Source organism: Periplaneta americana, chromosome 11 (assembly GCF_040183065.1).
Source record: "Periplaneta americana isolate PAMFEO1 chromosome 11, P.americana_PAMFEO1_priV1, whole genome shotgun sequence".
NCBI classification, from domain to species: domain Eukaryota; kingdom Metazoa; phylum Arthropoda; class Insecta; order Blattodea; family Blattidae; genus Periplaneta; species Periplaneta americana.
Genome location: NC_091127.1, coordinates 162,900,022 through 162,921,494, shown reverse-complemented (window position 1 = coordinate 162,921,494; position 21,473 = coordinate 162,900,022). Strand labels below are relative to the sequence as shown.

The following is a 21,473-nucleotide window of genomic DNA, read 5'->3' as shown; positions in this document are numbered from 1 at the left end:
ATATGAAATTGTTTTTTAATAAATACAGTTATTAACATTTCAATTGCCTGCAACAGCTGCTTAAGTCCAGATGGGTCGCATCTCTTAGTTCTTGTCACGCTCCATTGCCTGCAACAGCTGCGTAAGTCCAGATAGGCCGCATCTCTGAGTTCTTGTCACGCTCCATTGCCTGCAACAGCTTCTCAAGTCCAGATGGGCCGCATCTCGGAGCTCTTGCCTCGCTCCATTGCCTGCACCAGCTGCGTAAGTCCAGATAGGCCGCATCTCTGAGTTCTTGTCACGCTCCATTGCCTGCAACAGCTTCTCAAGTCCAGATGGGCCGCATCTCGGAGCTCTTGCCTCGCTCCATTGCCTGCACCAGCTGCGTAAGTCCAGATGGGCCGCATCTCTGAGTTCTTGTCACGCTCCATTGCCTACAACAGCTGCGTAAGTCCAGATGGGCCGCATCTCTGAGTTCTTGTCACGCTCCATTGCTTGCACCAGCTGCGTAAGTCCAGATGGGCCGCATCTCTGAGTTCTTGTCACGCTCCATTGCCTGCAACAGCTGCGTAAGTCCAGATGGGCCGCATCTCTGAGTTCTTGTCACGCTCCATTGCCTGCAACAGCTGCGTAAGTCCAGATGGGCCGCATCTCTGAGTTCTTGTCACGCTCCATTGCCTGCAACAGCTGCGTAAGTCCAGATGGGCCGCATCTCTGAGTTCTTGTCACGCTCCATTGCCTGCACCAGCTGCTTAAGTCCAGATGGGCCGCATCTCTGAGTTCTTGTCTCGCTCCATTGCCTGCAACAGCTGCGTAAGTCCAGATGGGCCGCATCTCTGAGTTCTTGTCACGCTCCATTGCCTGCAACAGCTGCGTAAGTCCAGATGGGCCGCATCTCTGAGTTCTTGTCACGCTCCATTGCCTGCAACAGCTGCGTAAGTCCAGATGGGCCGCATCTCTGAGTTCTTGTCACGCTCCATTGCCTGCAACAGCTGCGTAAGTCCAGATGGGCCGCATCTCTGAGTTCTTGTCACGCTCCATTGCCTGCACCAGCTGCTTAAGTCCAGATGGGCCGCATCTCTGAGTTCTTGTCACGCTCCATTGCCTGCAACAGCTGCGTAAGTCCAGATGGGCCGCATCTCTGAGTTCTTGTCACGCTCCATTGCCTGCACCAGCTGCTTAAGTCCAGATGGGCCGCATCTCTGAGTTCTTGTCTCGCTCCATTGCCTGCAACAGCTGCGTAAGTCCAGATGGGCCGCATCTCTGAGTTCTTGTCTCGCTCCATTGCCTGCAACAGCTGTTTAAGTCCAGATGGGCCGCATCTCTGAGTTCTTGTCTCGCTCCATTGCCTGCAACAGCTTCTCAAGTCCAGATGGGCCGCATCTCTGAGTTCTTGTCTCACTCCATTGCCTGCACCAGTTGTTCAAGTCCAGATGGGCAGCATCTCTGAGTTCTTGTCACGCTCCATTGCCTGCACCAGTTGTTCAAGTCCAGATGGGCAGCATCTCTGAGTTCTTGTCACGCTCCATTGCCTGCAACAGCTGTTTAAGTCCAGATGGGCCGCATCTCTGAGTTCTTGTCTCGCTCCATTGCCTGCAACAGCTTCTCAAGTCCAGATGGGCCGCATCTCTGAGTTCTTGTCTCGCTCCATTGCCTGCAACAGCTGTTTAAGTCCAGATGGGCCGCATCTCTGAGTTCTTGTCTCGCTCCATTGCCTGCAACAGCTTCTCAAGTCCAGATGGGCAGCATCTCTGAGTTCTTGTCTCACTCCATTGCCTGCACCAGTTGTTCAAGTCCAGATGGGCAGCATCTCTGAGTTCTTGTCACGCTCCATTGCCTGCACCAGCTGCGAAAGTCCAGATGGGCCGCATCTCTGAGTTCTTGTCACGCTCCATTGCCTGCACCAGCTGCGAAAGTCCAGATGGGCCGCATCTCTGAGTTCTTGTCACGCTCCATTGCCTGCAACAGCTGCTCAAGTCCAGATGGGCCGCATCTCTGAGTTCTTGTCTCACTCCATTGCCTGCACCAGTTGTTCAAGTCCAGATGGGTCGCATCTCTGAGTTCTTGTCACGCTCCATTGCCTGCAACAGCTTCTCAAGTCCAGATGGGCCGCATCTCTGAGTTCTTGTCACGCTCCATTGCCTGCAACAGCTGCTCAAGTCCAGATGGGCCGCATCTCTGAGTTCTTGTCTCACTCCATTGCCTGCACCAGTTGTTCAAGTCCAGATGGGTCGCATCTCTGAGTTCTTGTCACGCTCCATTGCCTGCAACAGCTTCTCAAGTCCAGATGGGCCGCATCTCTGAGTTCTTGTCACGCTCCATTGCCTGCAACAGCTGCTCAAGTCCAGATGGGCCGCATCTCTGAGTTCTTGTCTCACTCCATTGCCTGCACCAGTTGTTCAAGTCCAGATGGGTCGCATCTCTGAGTTCTTGTCACGCTCCATTGCCTGCAACAGCTTCTCAAGTCCAGATGGGCCGCATCTCTGAGTTCTTGTCACGCTCCATTGCCTGCAACAGCTGCTCAAGTCCAGATGGGCCGCATCTCTGAGTTCTTGTCTCACTCCATTGCCTGCACCAGTTGTTCAAGTCCAGATGGGTCGCATCTCTGAGTTCTTGTCACGCTCCATTGCCTGCAACAGCTTCTCAAGTCCAGATGGGCCGCATCTCTGAGTTCTTGTCACGCTCCATTGCCTGCAACAGCTGCTCAAGTCCAGATGGGCCGCATCTCTGAGTTCTTGTCTCGCTCCATTGCCTGCAACAGCTTCTCAAGTCCAGATGGGCCGCATCTCGGAGCTCTTGCCTCGCTCCATTGCCTGCACCAGCTGCTCCATGAACTCCCTGCGGAGGGATCTGCCCATATTGGTGACCAGAAGCTGCAGAAAGAGCCAGTCGCCGCAGTCTAGCCGCCGGGTTACGGAGTTCGGGACGACAGGCATGCCCAACGCCCGCTGCGCCCAGCTGGCCACAAACCCACGGCCGCAGAGAAGCATTCCCAGCAGCAGAATGCGCCAGAGCACAGTCAGAGCCGAGACCAGGAAGAGCAGCGCGAACCAGAACCACAGCGCCGTGAAGATCTTCTCGTTGACCACATTCTGTGCCATCACGCACAACGCGTCATGGGTCTCGATGGTGCCAGAAGGTCCGTATTTACGAAACAAGCACTTGGTCAGCTTGGGAAACACGGAGTCGGCCGGCGAAGTCTTCAAAACCTTGGGAATAAAATGTTATTATATTATGAACTCTAATATCAGTGGTGAGGACTGGAAAGAGAGAAAGCTATTCAGTAATATTTATATAAAACAATGAGTCAAAGCCAAGATAGGAGAAGATATATCAGAAGAAAGTGAAATAGGGAGAAAAGTACGTCAAGGATAGCCTTTATCATCTACCCTGTTCAACATCTACAGGGACATCATTTTATTTTTACTAACATTTTAAATATTAACCTGGCTATACCTCTGGATCAACCCCGTTCGCTACTCCCTTCCACGACTGGAGTTCCATGATACTGGCGTAATATACAAACAAATCACTTTACTAGGTATAGGGGGGAAGAAAAATAGTTCATTCATTTATGTAAACAAGGAAATATCGCGATTTTGAGTTTGATTATTTTCATTAGGTTTTTGTTTAATCAAAATACAGCACAGTATTAACAATGAGTGTTTTTACTCACGAAGTGAACTATCCATGCGAACGTGTTCATTATGTAGTGTATATTATACTGTCTACAGCACATTAGCATACAATATAGAGAATGAAGTTAAATTGAAAAATAAACATAATATGGATATTTAAACAAATTTTTGAAAATGGTGACCATTCATTTCGATACAGGCTTCAGTTCTATTGTGCATATTCTCGCATTATAGACTATTGTACCTAATCCCAATTACCAGTTTCGTCCTTTGTACTAGTAACTCATGTCGAAATAATTCTGTACCTACTCTATAAAAGAGTACCTTACGTACTGTAAATTCAATCTTCACTTCTGCCCGATCCGAAAAGATAAAATTACTCAGACATGCTATGTAGTGTCCGTCCAAGTAGTTATGTCGTAGAAAGGGAGGAAATCACGTGACAATTAATTATTTACAGAGGCCCAGTTACTTAAGTTATTTTAAACAGTCGTATAATATTACGTAGACGTCTAATTCCTAACAGAAATTAATGTTTTGAGAAAAGAGTTAAGACAGCCCAGCCACTAGCTGGCGAATAAAAGCTGGTGGGGAAACCGGGATACGACGTAGGCAAATGTGCGAAAATGATTCAATATTGAAAGCTTTTTCTCACTGGAAAACGCGAACATATTTTTGGAACGTGCTGTTTACTAAGACCGTAAGGCTACTATGACTGTATATGCGGTCTTGGATCTGTGTGGAGGACGATTGAACTTCATTAGTAGAAGGGGTGGGAGTGAAGTACATTCAAAAACTCAGGTACAATAAAAATTGAAGTAAAAATAAAATGATGTCCCTGTACTTGGTGGTTTCAGTGAAGGACTGTTTTCAGAAATACAAGTAGCCTATAAGTAGGCCTATTTTTAAATTAAGCCTTAAATCAAATACCTTACTATAATAATACCGGACAGCTGTATACTAGCAGCATTGGCGTGAGTGCGAAATATCGCGGACCTGACATCTAGCGGAGCGGGATGGAATTACGTCCACATATACAAATATTAACATAGCGGGATTCGGACTATTGTTTAAAACGTGAGTTACTAATGTGGAATTATATATGAAACACTTAAGATGTGTTGAATAGTATTTAATGCAAAATTATGATCTTATACCAAAGCTGCATATTATGAGAAATATTGCATACTTCATATTACTTTCCGTAATTAATTGTTACATATTTTTTCTTTGGTTTACTTACTTTTTACAAATGGCTTTTAAGGAACCCGAAGGTTCATTTCCGCCCTCACATAAGCCCGCCATCTGTCCCTATCCTGTGCAAGATTAATCCAGTCCCTATCATCATATCCCACCTCCCTCAAATCCATTTTAATATTATCCTCCCATCTACGTCTCGGCCTCCCTAAAGGTAGGTTTTCTTTGGTTTACCGAGACAAAATCAATCTGATATTAGGAATGAATTTAGAGTAAATTTTTATATACGCATTGCTGACAACTGCAAAGATAAAATTGATAGTAATCTGATGCTTGTGATAATTAGTAAAGGCATGTGAACAACAATAAAACTTAATTTGATAAAACCTTAAATCCAATACAGTTTAACTTCTATTCATTTATTAGGTCTTAATAAAAAAGCTTATTTGTATTTTTCTATCAACACAAAGACGAAGGAATTAGGCCTACTAAAGAATGTTGTTGACTTACGTTTTATGAACTGTCGGAAATCGAAAGTACGATTTGGAGCAATTTGTATTACTGCAATTGTCACAATTATAAACAGCACATATACACCCTGACATTTTAACACAGCACTAATTAATAAAACTATTAACTAGCCCAGCAACAATATACATTGCAGTTGATTACAGCTTGTTTCCCGAGTATCTCCACACCGGCAGGTAGGTAGCAGCACCATCGTCGTTCGCACGTAAAATTGGTAGCTGTCCGGTATTGCTTAAATTGCCAAAACTTCATTCCTCACACTAGTTTATCAAACCGTGTCGGACTGTAAAGAAAACAACTATCGCAATGTCCATATTTTATATGTCGTACAATATTAGAGTATTGTGAAAATTTTAATTTTCCTACCAATTTTTTTTCTATTGTTCTATTAAAATTATAGCATATAGCCTGTTAACCTGTTGTATCCTATAGGATACTTTGCGAATTTAAGGGTTAATTGAGCTAAAATCGTGCACGGTTAATCCGCAAGACGAATAATCTGCGCACGGGTAATCGGGCTTATACTGCGTAAAAGTAGAAGACAAACATTGGTTAGGGCCGTATTCATAAACGAGACTTTAGCTGAAGACTTCCCAAAGTCGACTTTCCTAGTAAAGTTTAACTTTGTTAAAAGTCCTATTCATAGACAATACTTCTGAGAATTTGACTTTCACTTCGGTAAGTCGAGATTTGACGATCTTTTATGAATGTTGGCAATCACAATCATGGCCTTCTAAACGAATTAAATTAATGAATAGCTGAAGTAGAGTAGGCATTGCCACAATAAAAGCCATCCTTTGAGTCTCAAATCAGTGAAACAATTGAACATCGGCAGACGTTAAGCGATTGTTGCAGCATTATACAATATTATTTCAATGTAAAATAATTGTGAAGACGTGAAAGATAAGAAGATGCCACCAATGACAGATTATGAAAGAGACATGCTACTAGAACTGGTGAAGACGTATAAAGAATACAATTAAATATACAAAATCAACAGTAAACCATTAATCCTTATACCCATAGAGCAATATCGAAGTGAAATAAGAGTATTATTAATGGAACAGGTAATCCTTTTTTATTATTCTATCATTCATCAGTGCATGTTGAATCGTGGATATTATTTAATACGGTCAATTTTCAAATCTGTATCTTGATTTGAATGCATTATCTCTATAAAATTCAATAGAGTTTTGTACATGTCTAATAATACGCCGAGAAACATAGGCGCTTCAATAATTTCCTGGATGTTATCAATCTTCTCGGCAAATATCACAATTTCCCAAATATCAGCCATTTTTCTTATGTCCACGAACGAAAGTTAAAGTCAAAGTCTAGATTTTCGGCGACTTCGAAGTAAAGTGACGATCGAAGTTTACTTTCGTCAAAGTGTCGACTGCGAATAGGAAAATGGTGACTTTGTACTTTCCAAAATCAACTTTGGTCCAAAGTATCGTCTATGAATATGATCCTTAGCCTTCAAAGTAAGTGTTGCACAGGAAGTATCTCGCAGTGGTACCCACCTGAAGGCCATACAGACTCATCTGCAGTCCGTACTGGTAGAAGTTGCCGCCCAGCAGTTGGTCTGTGAGAACCATGTTGGCAGCGACGTTGAGCAAGTTGAGAAGTTCGCAGGTGTAGAATCCTGCTGCCCAGGCGCGAAATGTATGCAGCCTGGCGGCGAAGTAGCGTGCCAGGGTCCGTACTTTGTCTCTGTCGGGACCGCGAAGTTCGTGCTTGAAGTCCGCCAGCGAGCCTCGCACCAGTCCGCCCTCCCAGCTGCGCCAGGCCGCGTGGGGCCCCGCGAAGAGCAGCGCCTGCAGGAAGAGCACGAAGGGCACCCACTGGTAGTACGCGTGGCGGCGCTCCGGTTGCCCCTGGCCCTGCCACGTCTCGCCTGTAACATAAGAGAGGGTCAGAAGCAAAAGGGTACAAGTGACATTTCTAAGAACATGAGTTAGGTGCAGCCAGGACAAGCAAAAACGTCTAAAATTTTAGTGGCAAAGGGATGTATCTTTTAACCATATCACTAGAGCTAGGATTTTGATGAAATTGCATCTTTTTTCTAGTAAGCCAGAAACAGAGCTGCTTTAGTACAGGGACATCATTTTATTTTTACTAACATTTTTAATATTAACCTGGCTATACCTTTCTATTAACGACTGAAACAGGAAACACCGCTTGCTCCCCCTTCCACGACTGGAGTTCGATGATACTGGTGTAAAATACAAATCACTTTACTAAGTATAGGAGGGAAGAAAAGTAGTTCATCAATTTATGTGAACTAGGAAATATCGCAATTTTGAGTTTGATAATTTTCATTACGTTTTTGTTTAATCAAAATACAGTACTGTATTGACACTTAGTGTTTTTACTCACGAACTGAGCTATCCATTCGGACGTATTAATTACGCAGTGTATATTGTACTGTTACAGCACATTAGCGTGCAATATAGAGAATGAAGTTAAATTGAAAAATAATCATAATATGGATATTTAAACACATTTTTGAAAATAGTGGTCGTTCATTTCGATACAGGCTTCAGTTCTTTTGTGCATATTATCGCACTATAGACTATTGTACCTAATTCCAATTACCAGTTTCGTCCTTCGTACGAGTAACTCATGTTGAAATAATTCTGTACCTACTCTATAAAAGAGTACCTTACGTACTGTAAATTCAATCTTCACTTCTGCCCGGTCCCAAAAGATAAAATTACTCAGAAATGCTATCTACTGTCCGTCCAAGTGGTTTTGTCGCAGGGTCGTAGAAGGGCGGGGGGAATCACGTGACAGTTAATTACTTAACGAGGCCCTTTTATTTAAGTTATTTTAAACACTTGTATAATATTACGTAGACGTCCATTTCCTAACAGAAATTAATGTTTTCAGAAAAGAGCTAAGACAGCCCAGCTACTAGACTTAACAGAGGGGCGAACAGAAGCAGGTGGGGGAAACGGGATGCGACGTAGGCAAACGGACGACAGTACCTGTACGAAAATATGATTCAATATTGAAAGCTCTTCCGTCACTGGAAAACGCGAACATATTTCTGGAACGTACTATACTCACTAACTCAGTACTGCTTGCGCGCCCTCGGCTCTGTCGTGAACGGTTGGAAGTTTACTAGTAGAAGGGGTGGGAGTGAAGTACATTCAAAAACTCGGGTACAATAAAAATTGAAGTAAAAATAAAATGATGTCCCTGTATTTATATGTTATGTGATAAATTGAGTGTTTTAAGACATCTTTGTTAGAGCATTTTTTTGCATGTTTTGCCTGTTTCAACTCATAAGAGCATCTTTTGTTTTATTCGGACATTTTTGAGACATTTTCATTTAATTTTGGCCATAAATCCCCATTATTAATATAAAATAATGTTTATTTCCTTTGATATTTGTCTACATATTTTGTCCAATAATACCCATTATTTTTTTACTTGGTTATTTAACGACGCTGTATCAACTACGAGGTTATTTAGTGTCGCTGGAATTGGTGATAGCGATATGATATTTGGCGAGATGAGGCCGAGGATTCGCCATAGATTACCTGACATTTGTCTTACAGTTGGGAAAAACCTCGGAAAAAACCCAACCAGGTAATCAGCCCAAGCGGGAGTCGAGCCCGCGACCGAGTGCAACTCCGGATCGGCAGGCAAGCGCCTTAACCGACCAAGCTACGTGTATGGCTAATACTCATTATTTTGTATAATATTTTAATCGTCTTTCTACACAAATATTGCCATTTTGACGTAGTACATCCCCATGTAATGGATCAGTCCAACCACTCCTTCAATATAGACTCCTCTATGCCTGCCGGATAAGAGTGGCCTTGTGGTGGACTACATGGAACTACATCAGGTGAAATAATTAATTAAAGTGTACTACTTAGAAAAATTATGTAAAATTAAATAAACTTAAATGTTGGTACTACTCGTACAATTTAATTTAATTACTAGTCTAAATATTAAGTAGTATAAAACCTCTTTTCCTATTAAGCCAATTATGTAAGAACAATTTTAGGACATTTTTAAGGGTATTTTTATAGATTTTTAGGTCATAAATGCAATTTTTAAAGACATTTTTTCATGATGTATAGGTCATCAAAATCCTAGCCTTACATATCACATACTGAAATTGAAATAAAAAAAAATCACGGAATTTACGAAAGCTTAAGAACTTTGAACCACATTTTCTAAAAAATTTAACTTCAGTGCACTTATACTCCTTTAATTCTGACCACCCTTAATTAAGCAACAGGTAAGGATCATCCTCACTACCATCATCATCATTTTCTTGTGGGCTTTGCCAAATAATATAGCTCTAATCAATTCAATTTACACGATGCAATTTTAAAAGTTTCTGACAGCTATACAGCGAATGTTTTTTTTTACCGCGGTGTATACCGGCGTTCAAATATATCTGACCTACAGTTTTTTTATTGTGTAAGTGAACTTTCTAACCACGGGATAAGTCAGAACCAAAGATATAACAGACCGACAAACTTTGAAATAGTTTCGCTAGTTCTCAATAGGTGACACTGTTATTGGGAGGGTTAAAACCAACCGAAGCATCATGGTCGATTAGTCGTCTCGATCGTTTGAAATGCATTATAGGTTGAAAACCAACGAGTTAGAACTCGTTGTTGAAAACTGTCTTCGATCGATGTATTCGAGGTGTTTGGATAAAGGGAGATAAGTCATAAAAATGAGTTTTGAGGTAAATGACAATTTTCTACACAAATAAAACACATCAAATACTAGTATTCTGTCTTTTTTTTTTTTTTTTTTTGCATACCCACTTGTAGAATTTAACTTGTGTATTCATCTGGGGAACAAAACTCAATTTGCACAAAAAAAATGACTGCCTGTTGCCCTATCCACTGCTTATTGAACCTAGTAGATGTACAATTGAACCTACAACTGTAGGTACAGGCTAACAGATGTCGTCTTTAACCTCTGTTTGAACGGAACAATTGAATGGGTTATTTATGAAAGTGCCTAAGTCTTCAATACCAAATTGATAGCAATTTAAGAAAAACTGCTTACAGGCCGATACCACACGATACTTCCATTCTGGTTGGATGATCGTCCACCTCTGCTTCGCCATGTGAACGTGAGACCAGTAGCCGGCTGGCCGGTCTGGGTCCTTCAAGGGTTGTGACTGATTATTATTATTATTATTATTATTATTATTATTATTATTATTATTATTATTATTATTAGTCTGTCTTGGTCATCAGTCGTCAATCTCATATCCTACATACAAAAAATATCACAATTCACCACTGTGAAACACATTCGTTTAATACAGTCATGTCAATTGATGCCCATAGGATAAGCGCGCGCTTTAGAGCTCAAGAGAACCTGAGCGCTTTACAGCGGAAAGGAAAGAGACAGACGAAAGACGTAGTATATGCCGCTTGGTCGAGCTATATTCAGGGATGGCCAGCACTGATTCAATAGATAAAGGGAAGAGAACTTATTAAAACTGTATCCATGGTAATTTTTAGATTTGTCTGAGAAGTATAAGTGCATTACAAGAATGTAAATTTTAATTTTAATGCTCATTTTTCACAAGTTTGATTTTTTTTTTATTCAAAAGAAATATTTTCCCAACTTTTTTTTTATAGAAACGTGAAATTTTCAGATATAGGCCTATTTATTTAGTAGCCTTACAGAATGTTTTCGCAAATCTAATATACCGTAAATACGTATTACTGAAGATAGTGTATTGAAAATTTTGAAAATATTCGCATGTAAATTCTTTGTAAGAAAATGAATTAAGAAAGCAACTACTGTTACATCATAAGCAAAAGATACGTGCCCATGTGTTGTAAAAATATCAGCTGTATAGCTTCAGCAGATTTCGAGAAAATAATAATTTAATATTCTGATGATAGGAAGTTGCTCACCAATATCACCTTAAAAGCATAATGCGATAAGTGTTTTGTTATGGAATATTAGTTACACTTAAAACATACATAGCACCTAGGTAACTTTGCTTTGCACTGTAATATTGTTTTCATTAGTTTATTGATTACTTTTATAAGGCTAAAGGTACCATCAATATCAATTCCAACTTATCATGTCATACTAAATCTCTTTTTTTGGGGGTATCACTTTCTTTATGAATGATGTGTTTCATCCATTTAATACAATATAGTTGCACTACTTTGGAATTTATGTGAATATTCCTTCTTAACTCTTTATTATGTTATTAAGATTTAAAACACAACTGCAATATTAAGAAATCAGTGTTAGTACTTTTGTTTTACAGACAATATAGATAATATCAAACAGAAAGAAGCCATATAAAAATAACGACATAAAATTTCACGTTCCTACTGAAGTTTGTGCACCACTGTTTTCTTAATCCAACAGGCTGCTTATTCATATACACAACCCTTCCTCTTTCCATACTTAGCGCTTGATACCCGCGCACGACGTCAAGGTCAAAAAAATGCTCTTGCTTTGACATCACTGGTCTAATACATGCCTATCTTTAACCTTCAAGGAATAAAACATGCAAATATGCCAAAATCCGCTCTCTAGCGATGACGAACCTGTGGGTCCAGGCACGGTGTAGGTGCTGCTCACGAAGCAGTACGTGTTGAGCACTTTGCTGGGAATGCTGGCCTTGTCGTCAGGCGCGTCCTGGATGCAGAGGATGGGCTCTCCGAAGTACTGGCGGCTGCACACCAGAGCGCAGCACACGAGCAGGATGGCCGTCGTGACGCGGTGGTGCAGCGCCGACACCAGGCTGTCCACGGAGACGTGGCCTGGACCGCGACGACCCGCTCGCACCCGGGACTGTAGCTGCTTCAGCACCCCCAGCATCTCTGCCAACAGCTTCAGGAAGGGAAAACGTACGTGAGATGCAATTGGATTGCTACGAACAATCTGCGAAAGATACCTAGAGAAGAATAAAGAAGAGTGTGTATACCTTATTTTATTTCAAGGAGTGCAGTCCGGTGGCTCCTTTGAAGATCCACTTACAGATTTATGACTTCCTACACAAACAACTCTGACAATTCCATCCTGTCCCCTCGTCCCAACATTGCACAGTTGCCACAATGCTGGTGATCCTCGAAATTATGCAGTGAAACTGACAGGATTCTTGGAATTCGGAAAAGATACGACAACTCTGCCTCCACGTGGATTTGACGGGAGCCTGTCAATTCGTCTGAACAAGGGTTGTGATTGGTTACTGACAGGGGAAGACAAGATTTCCGTCACAGTAAGGAAGACGTTTATTTATGACAACCAATTAGTAGTGGGCAGTAGAAGATCTGTCGGCAAAGTCTTTTCTATGAAACTGCACTCCATGAAATAAAATAAGGTATATACCTGGTAAGGTTTATCTTGTCTCAGTAGCAATAAAACCAAGTCCCTTCAAATGAGGGTGGAGATTGTAGGAGGGTTGAAAATTTTCAGGATTCCTTTCAAAACCTTGTTATTGTACAGGCTGCCGGAACTCAGTTTCTTGAAAGACAAGCTCAGTGACGGAATTACACAGTACGAAGAGAGATATGTTATTTTATTTTGCGCTACAGAATGTATCAACTAGTCCCTTCCGACACTGGTTGGATGGATGGCACCGCTCCACTCCCCCATCTCCATAACAACATAGATGAAGTAAGACATATCTCCTTTCTCTCTCTTTTCACAGTGAGACAAGATACATCACACAGCCTTTAGTAATTGTGGACATAGAAAAGGCGTTTGACAGAGTGCTTTGGAATAAACTGATGTGGATCCTAAAGAAAACTGGCGTGGATTGGAAAGAGAGGAGTCTGTTCAGTAACCTTTATATGAAACAACCAGTAAAAGTCAGGATAGGAGAAGAAATGACATAAGGAAGTGAAATAGGGAGAGGAGTACGTCAAGACTATCACCTACTCTGTTCAATATATACTTGGAGAATTTAGCAAAGATCTGTTTTCAGGAAATGGGAGGAGTGATAGTGGGAGGAAGAATAAAGTGCATAAGATTTGCTGATGATACGGCGTTGTTAGCAGAACATATAAGAATGTGGATAATGGAACTGGACATGATCTCTTTTTAACTATTTGAGATGCATAGTACTACACTAGGAAAATATTTATTTATTTATTTATTTATTTATTTATTTATTTATTTATTTATTTATTTATTCTGCTGTAGTTAAGGCCATCAGGCCTTCTCTTCCACAACACCAGGAATACAAATACAATAATAGAAATAAACAGAAAAAATACACTATAGGCTATACAAAGTAAAGCCACACAGGAAATAAAGAGAGAGAAAAAAACACTATAAACAAAGTAAAGCCACGCAAAAATATACACAGGTTGCAGTCACACAAACTTTCAATGAGTGATTAAGTATCATAATTAATTCTATCCTAACTAATGAACTAACATAAACAAGAAACTTGAAATTTTAATCTAGATTAAAAAAGAAAAAGAAAGAAAAACAAATCAATACTTCTAGCAATACCTAAAAAACATTAACTAAGATAGAATTTTCCAATTTGATTTTGAATTGTGATAAAGTCTGGCAGTCCCTGACGTCATTAGGTAACGAATTCCAGAGGCGAGGTATTTCTACAGTATAGGAAGATGAGTACAAAGAAGTCTATGATGAGGGACAGAAAGAAGTGCTTGATGTCGGTTTCGAAGAGTTGTAAGAAATTGAAAGCGCGATAACAGATAATTCGGAGTAGAAGTAGGGACTAATATCAAAATTCTGTTACAGACAGTTTGTAGAACATACGTTTGCAAATACATTTCAAAAACTGTTTGAATCTATCTTTAAAAACGGTTTAGATATATAGGTTTTAGTACAATCCTGCATTGGGTATATTTTTTTTCAAATCTGGGCCTCCAAATATTTTTTTTTTTAATTTTTATTTGGTTGAGTTGCCAAAGTTATGAGCCCTCTACATACAAAAAATTAATATTTTACACCAAATAGGAAACAAGTTAAAAAAAATACCATCCTTTCCCCTTAACACACTTAGGAGGATCTATCACATGCATATACTGTAATAACAATAATAATTACTTACCCAACTTCTATTCCAGTTTAAATCTCGTGTACAATCCATTCTGTTCCGGAAATATTGTCCTAATTTTATTCAGCACACAAGAAGATATAACCACTCTGTTCCTTTTTCCAATTTCTGTCCACGAATTTATCCAAGCCACAAACTACATATAAGCAACATCGCCACGTTTTGTTCGTTGGATTGTCTTTTGTAATGAAACGATAAGAGACGAACTGAACATATTCAACTTAAACAATAAAATAAAAGAATACCAAGAAAAATATTATGAACACGTACAAAGAATGCCAGAATACCGTATTCCTAAAAAGATTCTAGAGTACAAACCTAAAGGCAAGAGAGACAGAGGAAGACGTACGAAGAGATGGAGAGATCAATTTCTTTGAGAGGACGGAACAGGTCGAAAGGCCTAATCCCTGTGGATGATGATTATGATGATGATGATTATTGTCTTTTGTAAGTAATTTATAAAATATTGTCTTGCTGATGAAAGTTGAGCTGCGTTCGGGCTTGGGTTGGATCCCCCTTTGGTCTTTGGTTTCTTCCGAGGTTTTCCACAGCCGTGGGACTGAAGCCGGTTGATCTATGGCGAGTCCTCGGCATCAACCCCTTTGATTTGATTACCCCTCTTTGATTTGATTACCTGGTTGGGTTTTTCCGAGATTTTCCCCAATCAAAAGGCAAATGCCGGGTAATATTTTGGCGAATCCTCGGACCTCACCTCATCTCACTACATCTCGCCAAAATATTGTAAAAAATTGCATAAAATTGTAAAAATTGTAGAAAATTACTAAATTGTAAAACTATAAAAATTTGTAAAAATTGTAATTGTAATATTGTAAAATTTTGACTTGTTCCACATCTTAAAGCTTCATTGCTCATGTAAGATCTATGGAATAAAATAAATGAATGAATGAATGAATGAAGTTTTTAAAGTATAAGTACAAATATAACGCAGAACTCACTGCTATGCTCCCTATGGGGCTTTTATTGTACCTCGGTTCGAACTCCCACTCCCAATTGTGGGCATTCTGGTACACTGAATTAACTTTCACCAATGTTCCCATTGTTTTTACCGAAATATTTGTAACAGGGGAATGACAAATATTACAGAAGCGAAACAATTTATAACGCTGACCAGAATAAAAAAAAAACACACATTTTGGGTCCCTATATTACTTTCTGTTTTATGTGCAGCATCCTTGGAACCTGATGAATTAGAATTTGAAGTTTCTTCTTCTATTTGAAAAGATGTGACTGTCAGTTTCTGGCTCACTCACATCAGATCCACCACACACATTTCTTAGCGTCTCGCACCCTATCTGACACTGCACACCTTTGTTTATATTAGGTTCCTGTGAATTTTCAGCCTCATCGAGAACTACACACACGTCAATATCTTCAGCTATAGGTGCATCACTGCAACTTGCTATTGCTTCTTCGACGAGCTTCTTTCGTTTATAACCAGAGGAGCGCGCAGTATCAGAACTGTCTTGGGTAGATTCTCCTTTCAAAAATAAGGAAGGCACAGCATTTTTCTTCAGTTTCATACGAGTTCTATTGTCTTTCATTAAACGTCTTTTTAGTACAGACGATTCTTCGAAATCAGTTTCATGGAAATGATTGGAACACACAACAGCAGTTTTCGATGGTGCAAAATCTTTTCTGTTGATTTTCTTCACCCATGCTTTAAATCTTTGCGGTGACTTTTCTCTGTTCGGAAATACATGAAATGATACCCCTTCTCCATGTTCTGCTTTCGCTGTTCCTTCTGAGCACGAAAAAACACAACACCACGGCATTTTAAACTGTATTACGGTACGACACAATTTCTTCTGTTTAGTCTACTGTAGTTTAAAATCGTTTATCTAAAGCAGAGGTGACCAAAGCGGGTGTCGTGATTACATCGTGTAATCACAGACATTCAAACGGGTACGAGGAGTTTCCTGTACATTGCTGTGTGTTTCATTCACGTACTGATGGCAAGCAGTGGCGGTATCATGTCGCTCTACAAACTCTGTCTCTACAAGCAGTAAGAGGTGGTTTCGTAAAGAATGAGAACTCTTTTGTTGTTCTGTCGGACAAAATGTAATATGTTTACTTTGCTCATCGGTTCAATTAAGGATATATATAGAAACATTAATTGCCACGCTGAATAATGTATTATATTATTATTATCATTATTATTATTATCATTAATCAGTGGCGTAGCGTCAATGTAAGCAAAAAAGCTCAGCTTCCCCAGTTAATAATAATTTCATAATAAACCTGGAGTTTATGGACAAAATTATTTATTAATTTTAATAGAGTTTATATTTACGCGTTAAATATTGTGATGCGGCAGCTCAGGATGATTTGTGATGCAGCAGTAAACAAGAAGCCTGCACACACCAGCTTCCAAGCAGACTGGTTTCTTACACTCATTCTTCTGTGTAACCCACCCCGCAGATTTTCCATCCCTTTCTAACTAAACTACACTGGTCGCAAGGCTAGCAAGAAGCTAGCTTTGACATTGAAAATAAGTAGTTTCCGAGTTGTCCCTTTTCGTCAGTTGTGTTCAGGTGAAGTGTTAGTGTGCATTGTGGCTGATATAATAAATAATGAGTGAAATAACAGTTCCTGACACCAATTTACTTGAATTTTTTAGGACAATTCTATTATCAAGACTGACTTACGAACAAAAGTGTGATCTAAAAAGCAAATAACCGACTCCCTTGCTGTCAATGAAGGACACACTCAAAATACAGACGCATACTTACGTAATGATAGTGATACTGTATCTATTGACCGTTAATATTGTGATTTCTCTAAGTATGACAGGGAGTGAGCTAATGTTATACCTACGTATACGTGTCTATTTGTTAGAGATATGTGTAAACCATGAAATCATATTTTACTATGTACTGTACCATTTGAGGTCATGCCTTATTGGTGTTACTTACGAGGTTCCAACCAATCTTCGACTGCTGACTTGACATTGACTACTATTTATTTTAAGACTATATTTTTGTAATACATTTTCTCATATTCCATGAAAGACAACTTGAGTTAGCTACCTCTGCTCAAAATTTCATCCTACGCCACTGTCATTAATATTATTATTATTATTATTATTATTATTATTATTATTATTATTATTATTATTATTATTACTGACCACTAAGTATGTGTTTCTATAATGCTTCTGTACGTGCATGAATATTGATATTTTTAGATCTTCTCCCTAGAAGGATAACATTATTAGGTTTTATTTCAGTGTTAATCTTCTTAATCTTTAGATTCAATATTATGTGCCAACGAACTGTTAAACGCTAGGAATTGACATGTCTTAAATCATAGCCAGGAAGAGAAAAATGAGATAAATAAATGTGAGGAAGACAGCTAACTAACGGAGTTTGAAATATCTCGTGCTCTAGTCTTTTAATAGAATAGAATTTCTCAAAAGAATAATGATTAAAATAGCTTAAATAACTTGTCCATACGAAGTTTTTAATTTTAAAAAACTACGAATTTCTCGACCAAGTATCGAGAGAAGAATTTAGAAAATTACTGATTATATTCAAGAGGAAGGTTAAAAAAAGAAGCAAGAAAAATCGTATATTATTCACTGGCTCTTGATGACAGCAGTGACATTACAGCAAAGCTTGAGATTTTTATCCGCGGGATTGATCAAGATGTTAGTACAGGAACCGCCACTGGTTGTAGTTTTTATGTCAAGTACCTTTCCTTCGTCTCCTTACCTCATAGGCTGTCTGTCGCATGTAATCACTGCAGCTCGAGTTTTGGTCACCGCTGGTCTAAAGGAAAATAAGTCTACATAAAGCCACAATGTTAGTATGTGCTGTTTTTACGATTAAATGAAAAGCAAAATATGACTCCACGCTATCACAAGTAAGTCCGAAATTCTGTTCACGTTTACTATGGCACGAGGAGATACAAAGCACTGCACTCAGCGATGTTCTCGGTCTACTACGCAATCACACCAGTTCAGTGGCTGTGACGTCATAAGTATTTGTGCGGAGTCAGTAACTCAAGGACGATGCCTCTCATTGACATGCGGTAAAGCACAGTCTACTAAGATTTAAAAACGTGTTTCATGAAAGCCAACTTAATTTTATCGCGGACTGCTCCTTTAAAATACAAGACTACAGCGAAAACCTGACTGAAGTTTTATAAAACGGTAGCAGTTCCAGTGTCTGATACATGGCTTCTAACGAAGTCTGTTAAACGGGAAAATTTAAACGTCACAAATGCACTTTATAAGGTCGGTAACTGGATTTCTTTTTAATTAGTTATTTTACGACGCTTTATCAACTGCTATGGGTATCTAGCGTCTGAATGAGGTGAAGATGATGATGTCAGCGGAATGAGTGCAGGGTCCAGCGCCGAAAATTATCCAACATTTGTTCGTAATGGGTTGAGGGAAACCCCAGAAAAAAACTCAACGAGGTAACTTGTTCCAACCAGGAGGCAGCTGAGATTCTCTCTAAGAAATGAAAAAAGGAGCGGAGATATAACGAATAAGTTACTTATATATCATTTAAATGAAAAGATAGATATAACTTAAATAAGACTAAGTGTTTCAGTATATAGCCCACAAAGACTGTCTGAAAATCGCATCTCTAAAAATATATTATACTAGTGGCTTGTTCAGCAAATGCTGCAAACTAAGTTCATTAGACGTTCAAATAAACATTTTTCAGATTTATTTTCAATGAAGAATACCAGACATTTTTAAAGTTATTTGCTTCCATAATAACGAAATATACTCTCTCTGAATGTTTTTTTATGCCTAATATTTTTTCTTGAACCTATCCACCTTCAGTTTTTGAGTTTCAACGCGAAAACGCAAGTAACAATGTCAGAACGATCAGTGGGTTTTTCATGTGGGAGTAACGCAATAGCTATTTCAGGTCATTGTGGATTGTAGGTTAAACTTAAAAAAAAAATCAGGTTTGCTACGCTTTCGAACAATAGACATAGAATCTTGGTATAGCTGCTACATGTAGAGCTTGAAATGTAGAGGGTAAAATCATTTTATACCGCTAAGAGATCTTGCTGAAATGATCGGGAGACTACATAATCTTGTAGGCTAAGCCTCTTATTTTATCAGTAAGTAATTCCTTTTGGCCTTTCCTTAGGAACTCTAATTTTTGCGCTCTCCCGAGCCAATACTGAAGAGAATCACGCATATAAATATCTACACCACATCGCCATTAAATATATGAAAAAGACTCAACCCCACTTGATTAATAACTATAAAAATATTTGATTTTTAATAACAGTATTATTATCTTACGTAAGTTTTATAGTTTTCAGTAACATATATATATATATATATATACTATAGACCTATAGCCACCACTCAGTTAATTATAGAAATCAATGTCTAATTTAAGATATTCTCCATATCTACTTATATAACCCAAAAACGGTTCACTTTCATATCATCAATATAGCACCACAGAATCAGACCTGCAAATTATTTTTAGTAAGTCTTCACGTTTTTAATAACCAATTTAATTTGAGCTCTAAATATGTCAGCATTCTTGCATTTCATGGCCTTCCTGTAATATTGTTTACTGTAGTGTGTGTTTTGTTTTATTCTGAAATGCAATTAGATAGTGACGACAGATGGATTTTATAACATAGGAAAATTATGTTGAAAAATTGACATTTCACTGAAAACTACTATTTTTCTGAAAAAGTTTGGGTTCCAAGCTTCAAAATGAGAGGTCATTTATTAAAATCCGTTCAGCCGTTTTCCCGTAATTTCCATTACCAGTTCAAATTATATATTATAGACCAATGGGACGAAGAAACGTAAAAGACGAAGAAAACGTTGAAAGAATGGTCTGCAGAAGTTTTGATGGAGAACGGACGTACCAAAAGGCCTTATAATTTTTAGTAGGTTACTTAACGACGCTGTATCAATTACTGGGTTATTTAGAGTCGATGGGATTGGTGATAGCTAGATGATAATGGGCGAGATGAGATCGAAGATTCGATATAGATTACCTGACATTCGTCTTACGATTGGTAAAATCTCGAAAAAACCCAACCAGGTAATCAGAGGCCCATACCTTGATGATGATGATGATGATGATGATTATGATGATGATGAAATCAAATGTCTTGTTTTTTTTTATACTGCAGTAGTTATTTATGATACAAATATCGTATATAGTAACAATGCGAATTTGATAACTTATAAAGACAAAGTATGTGTCATCTTTTATTTTTTCTTAATGCAGAGAAATGATATATTAAACGTTTATGGAAACAAACGTTCATAGCTATGTTGTCTATGATTTTATGGACGTTTTAAAGAATATTCTGTCTTTCTGTCTTCTGCAGCAATATTTTGACGACAAAATCTTGACTCGACGCCAATGTCTCGACCAGAAACATATTTTCATACTTGGTTGGTAACACTGCGTGAAAGCAAATATCAAGCGTCGCTTTCTCCCTCATTCAGGCTGTCACCAGGAGGTCGCCACGTCACGGTCGCTTATTGATCCAGTGTGTTTTATTGCTTTCCCCACAGATGGCGCGCACAGTTTCTGAAGCCTGTATTCACTCGACATAACTTCCGAACAGTCCTGAGAACAACGGAGACCTGCTCGATTTACTTGTACTTACAAATCTGCATGTGTGGTTGTGGGGCGTTAAATTCGTAACGATGGCAACGGTTCAGTGTTTTGTTTAAAAGTCTGAATGACTGACCTAAAATTTTTATTAACGTGGATCAGGCATGTCAATTGATGCCCACAGGAGCAAGCGCGCGCTTTAGAGCCCAGGAGAGCATGTGCACTTTACAGCGGAAAGGAAAGAGACAGACGAAATAGGTGGTATATGCCGCTTGGTCGAGCTATATTCAGGGATGGCCAGCATTGATTCAATAGATAAAGGGAAGAGAACTTATTAAAACTGTATCCATGTTAATTTTTAGATTTGCCTGAGAAGTATAAGTGCATTATAAGAATGTAAATTTTAATTTTAATGCTCATTTTTCACAAGTCTGATTTTTTTTATTCAAAAGAAATATTTTCTCAACTTTTCGTATAGAAAAGTGAAATTTTCAG

At 39.1% G+C, this 21,473-nt stretch overlaps 1 protein-coding gene across 2 annotated transcripts in view; it reads right to left on the bottom strand.

The window, feature by feature from the left end:
• Window positions 1-1,896: 1,896 nt before the first annotated feature.
• LOC138709541 (innexin inx3-like) overlaps window positions 1,897-21,473 on the bottom strand; it is a 25,321-nt gene continuing 5,744 nt past the window's right edge. Inside the window, exons 2-4 of one of the 2 annotated variants that reach the window (XM_069840379.1) lie at window positions 11,906-12,191; window positions 6,866-7,239; window positions 1,897-3,188 (exon numbers count right to left, since the gene is read on the bottom strand). In XM_069840379.1, coding sequence (XP_069696480.1) covers window positions 2,745-3,188; window positions 6,866-7,239; window positions 11,906-12,179 — 1,092 coding nt within the window. In that variant the 5' untranslated portion in view covers window positions 12,180-12,191 and the 3' untranslated portion in view covers window positions 1,897-2,744. The remainder of the gene's footprint in view (window positions 3,189-6,865; window positions 7,240-11,905; window positions 12,192-21,473) is intronic. The other variant, XM_069840380.1, reaches the window with a different exon arrangement.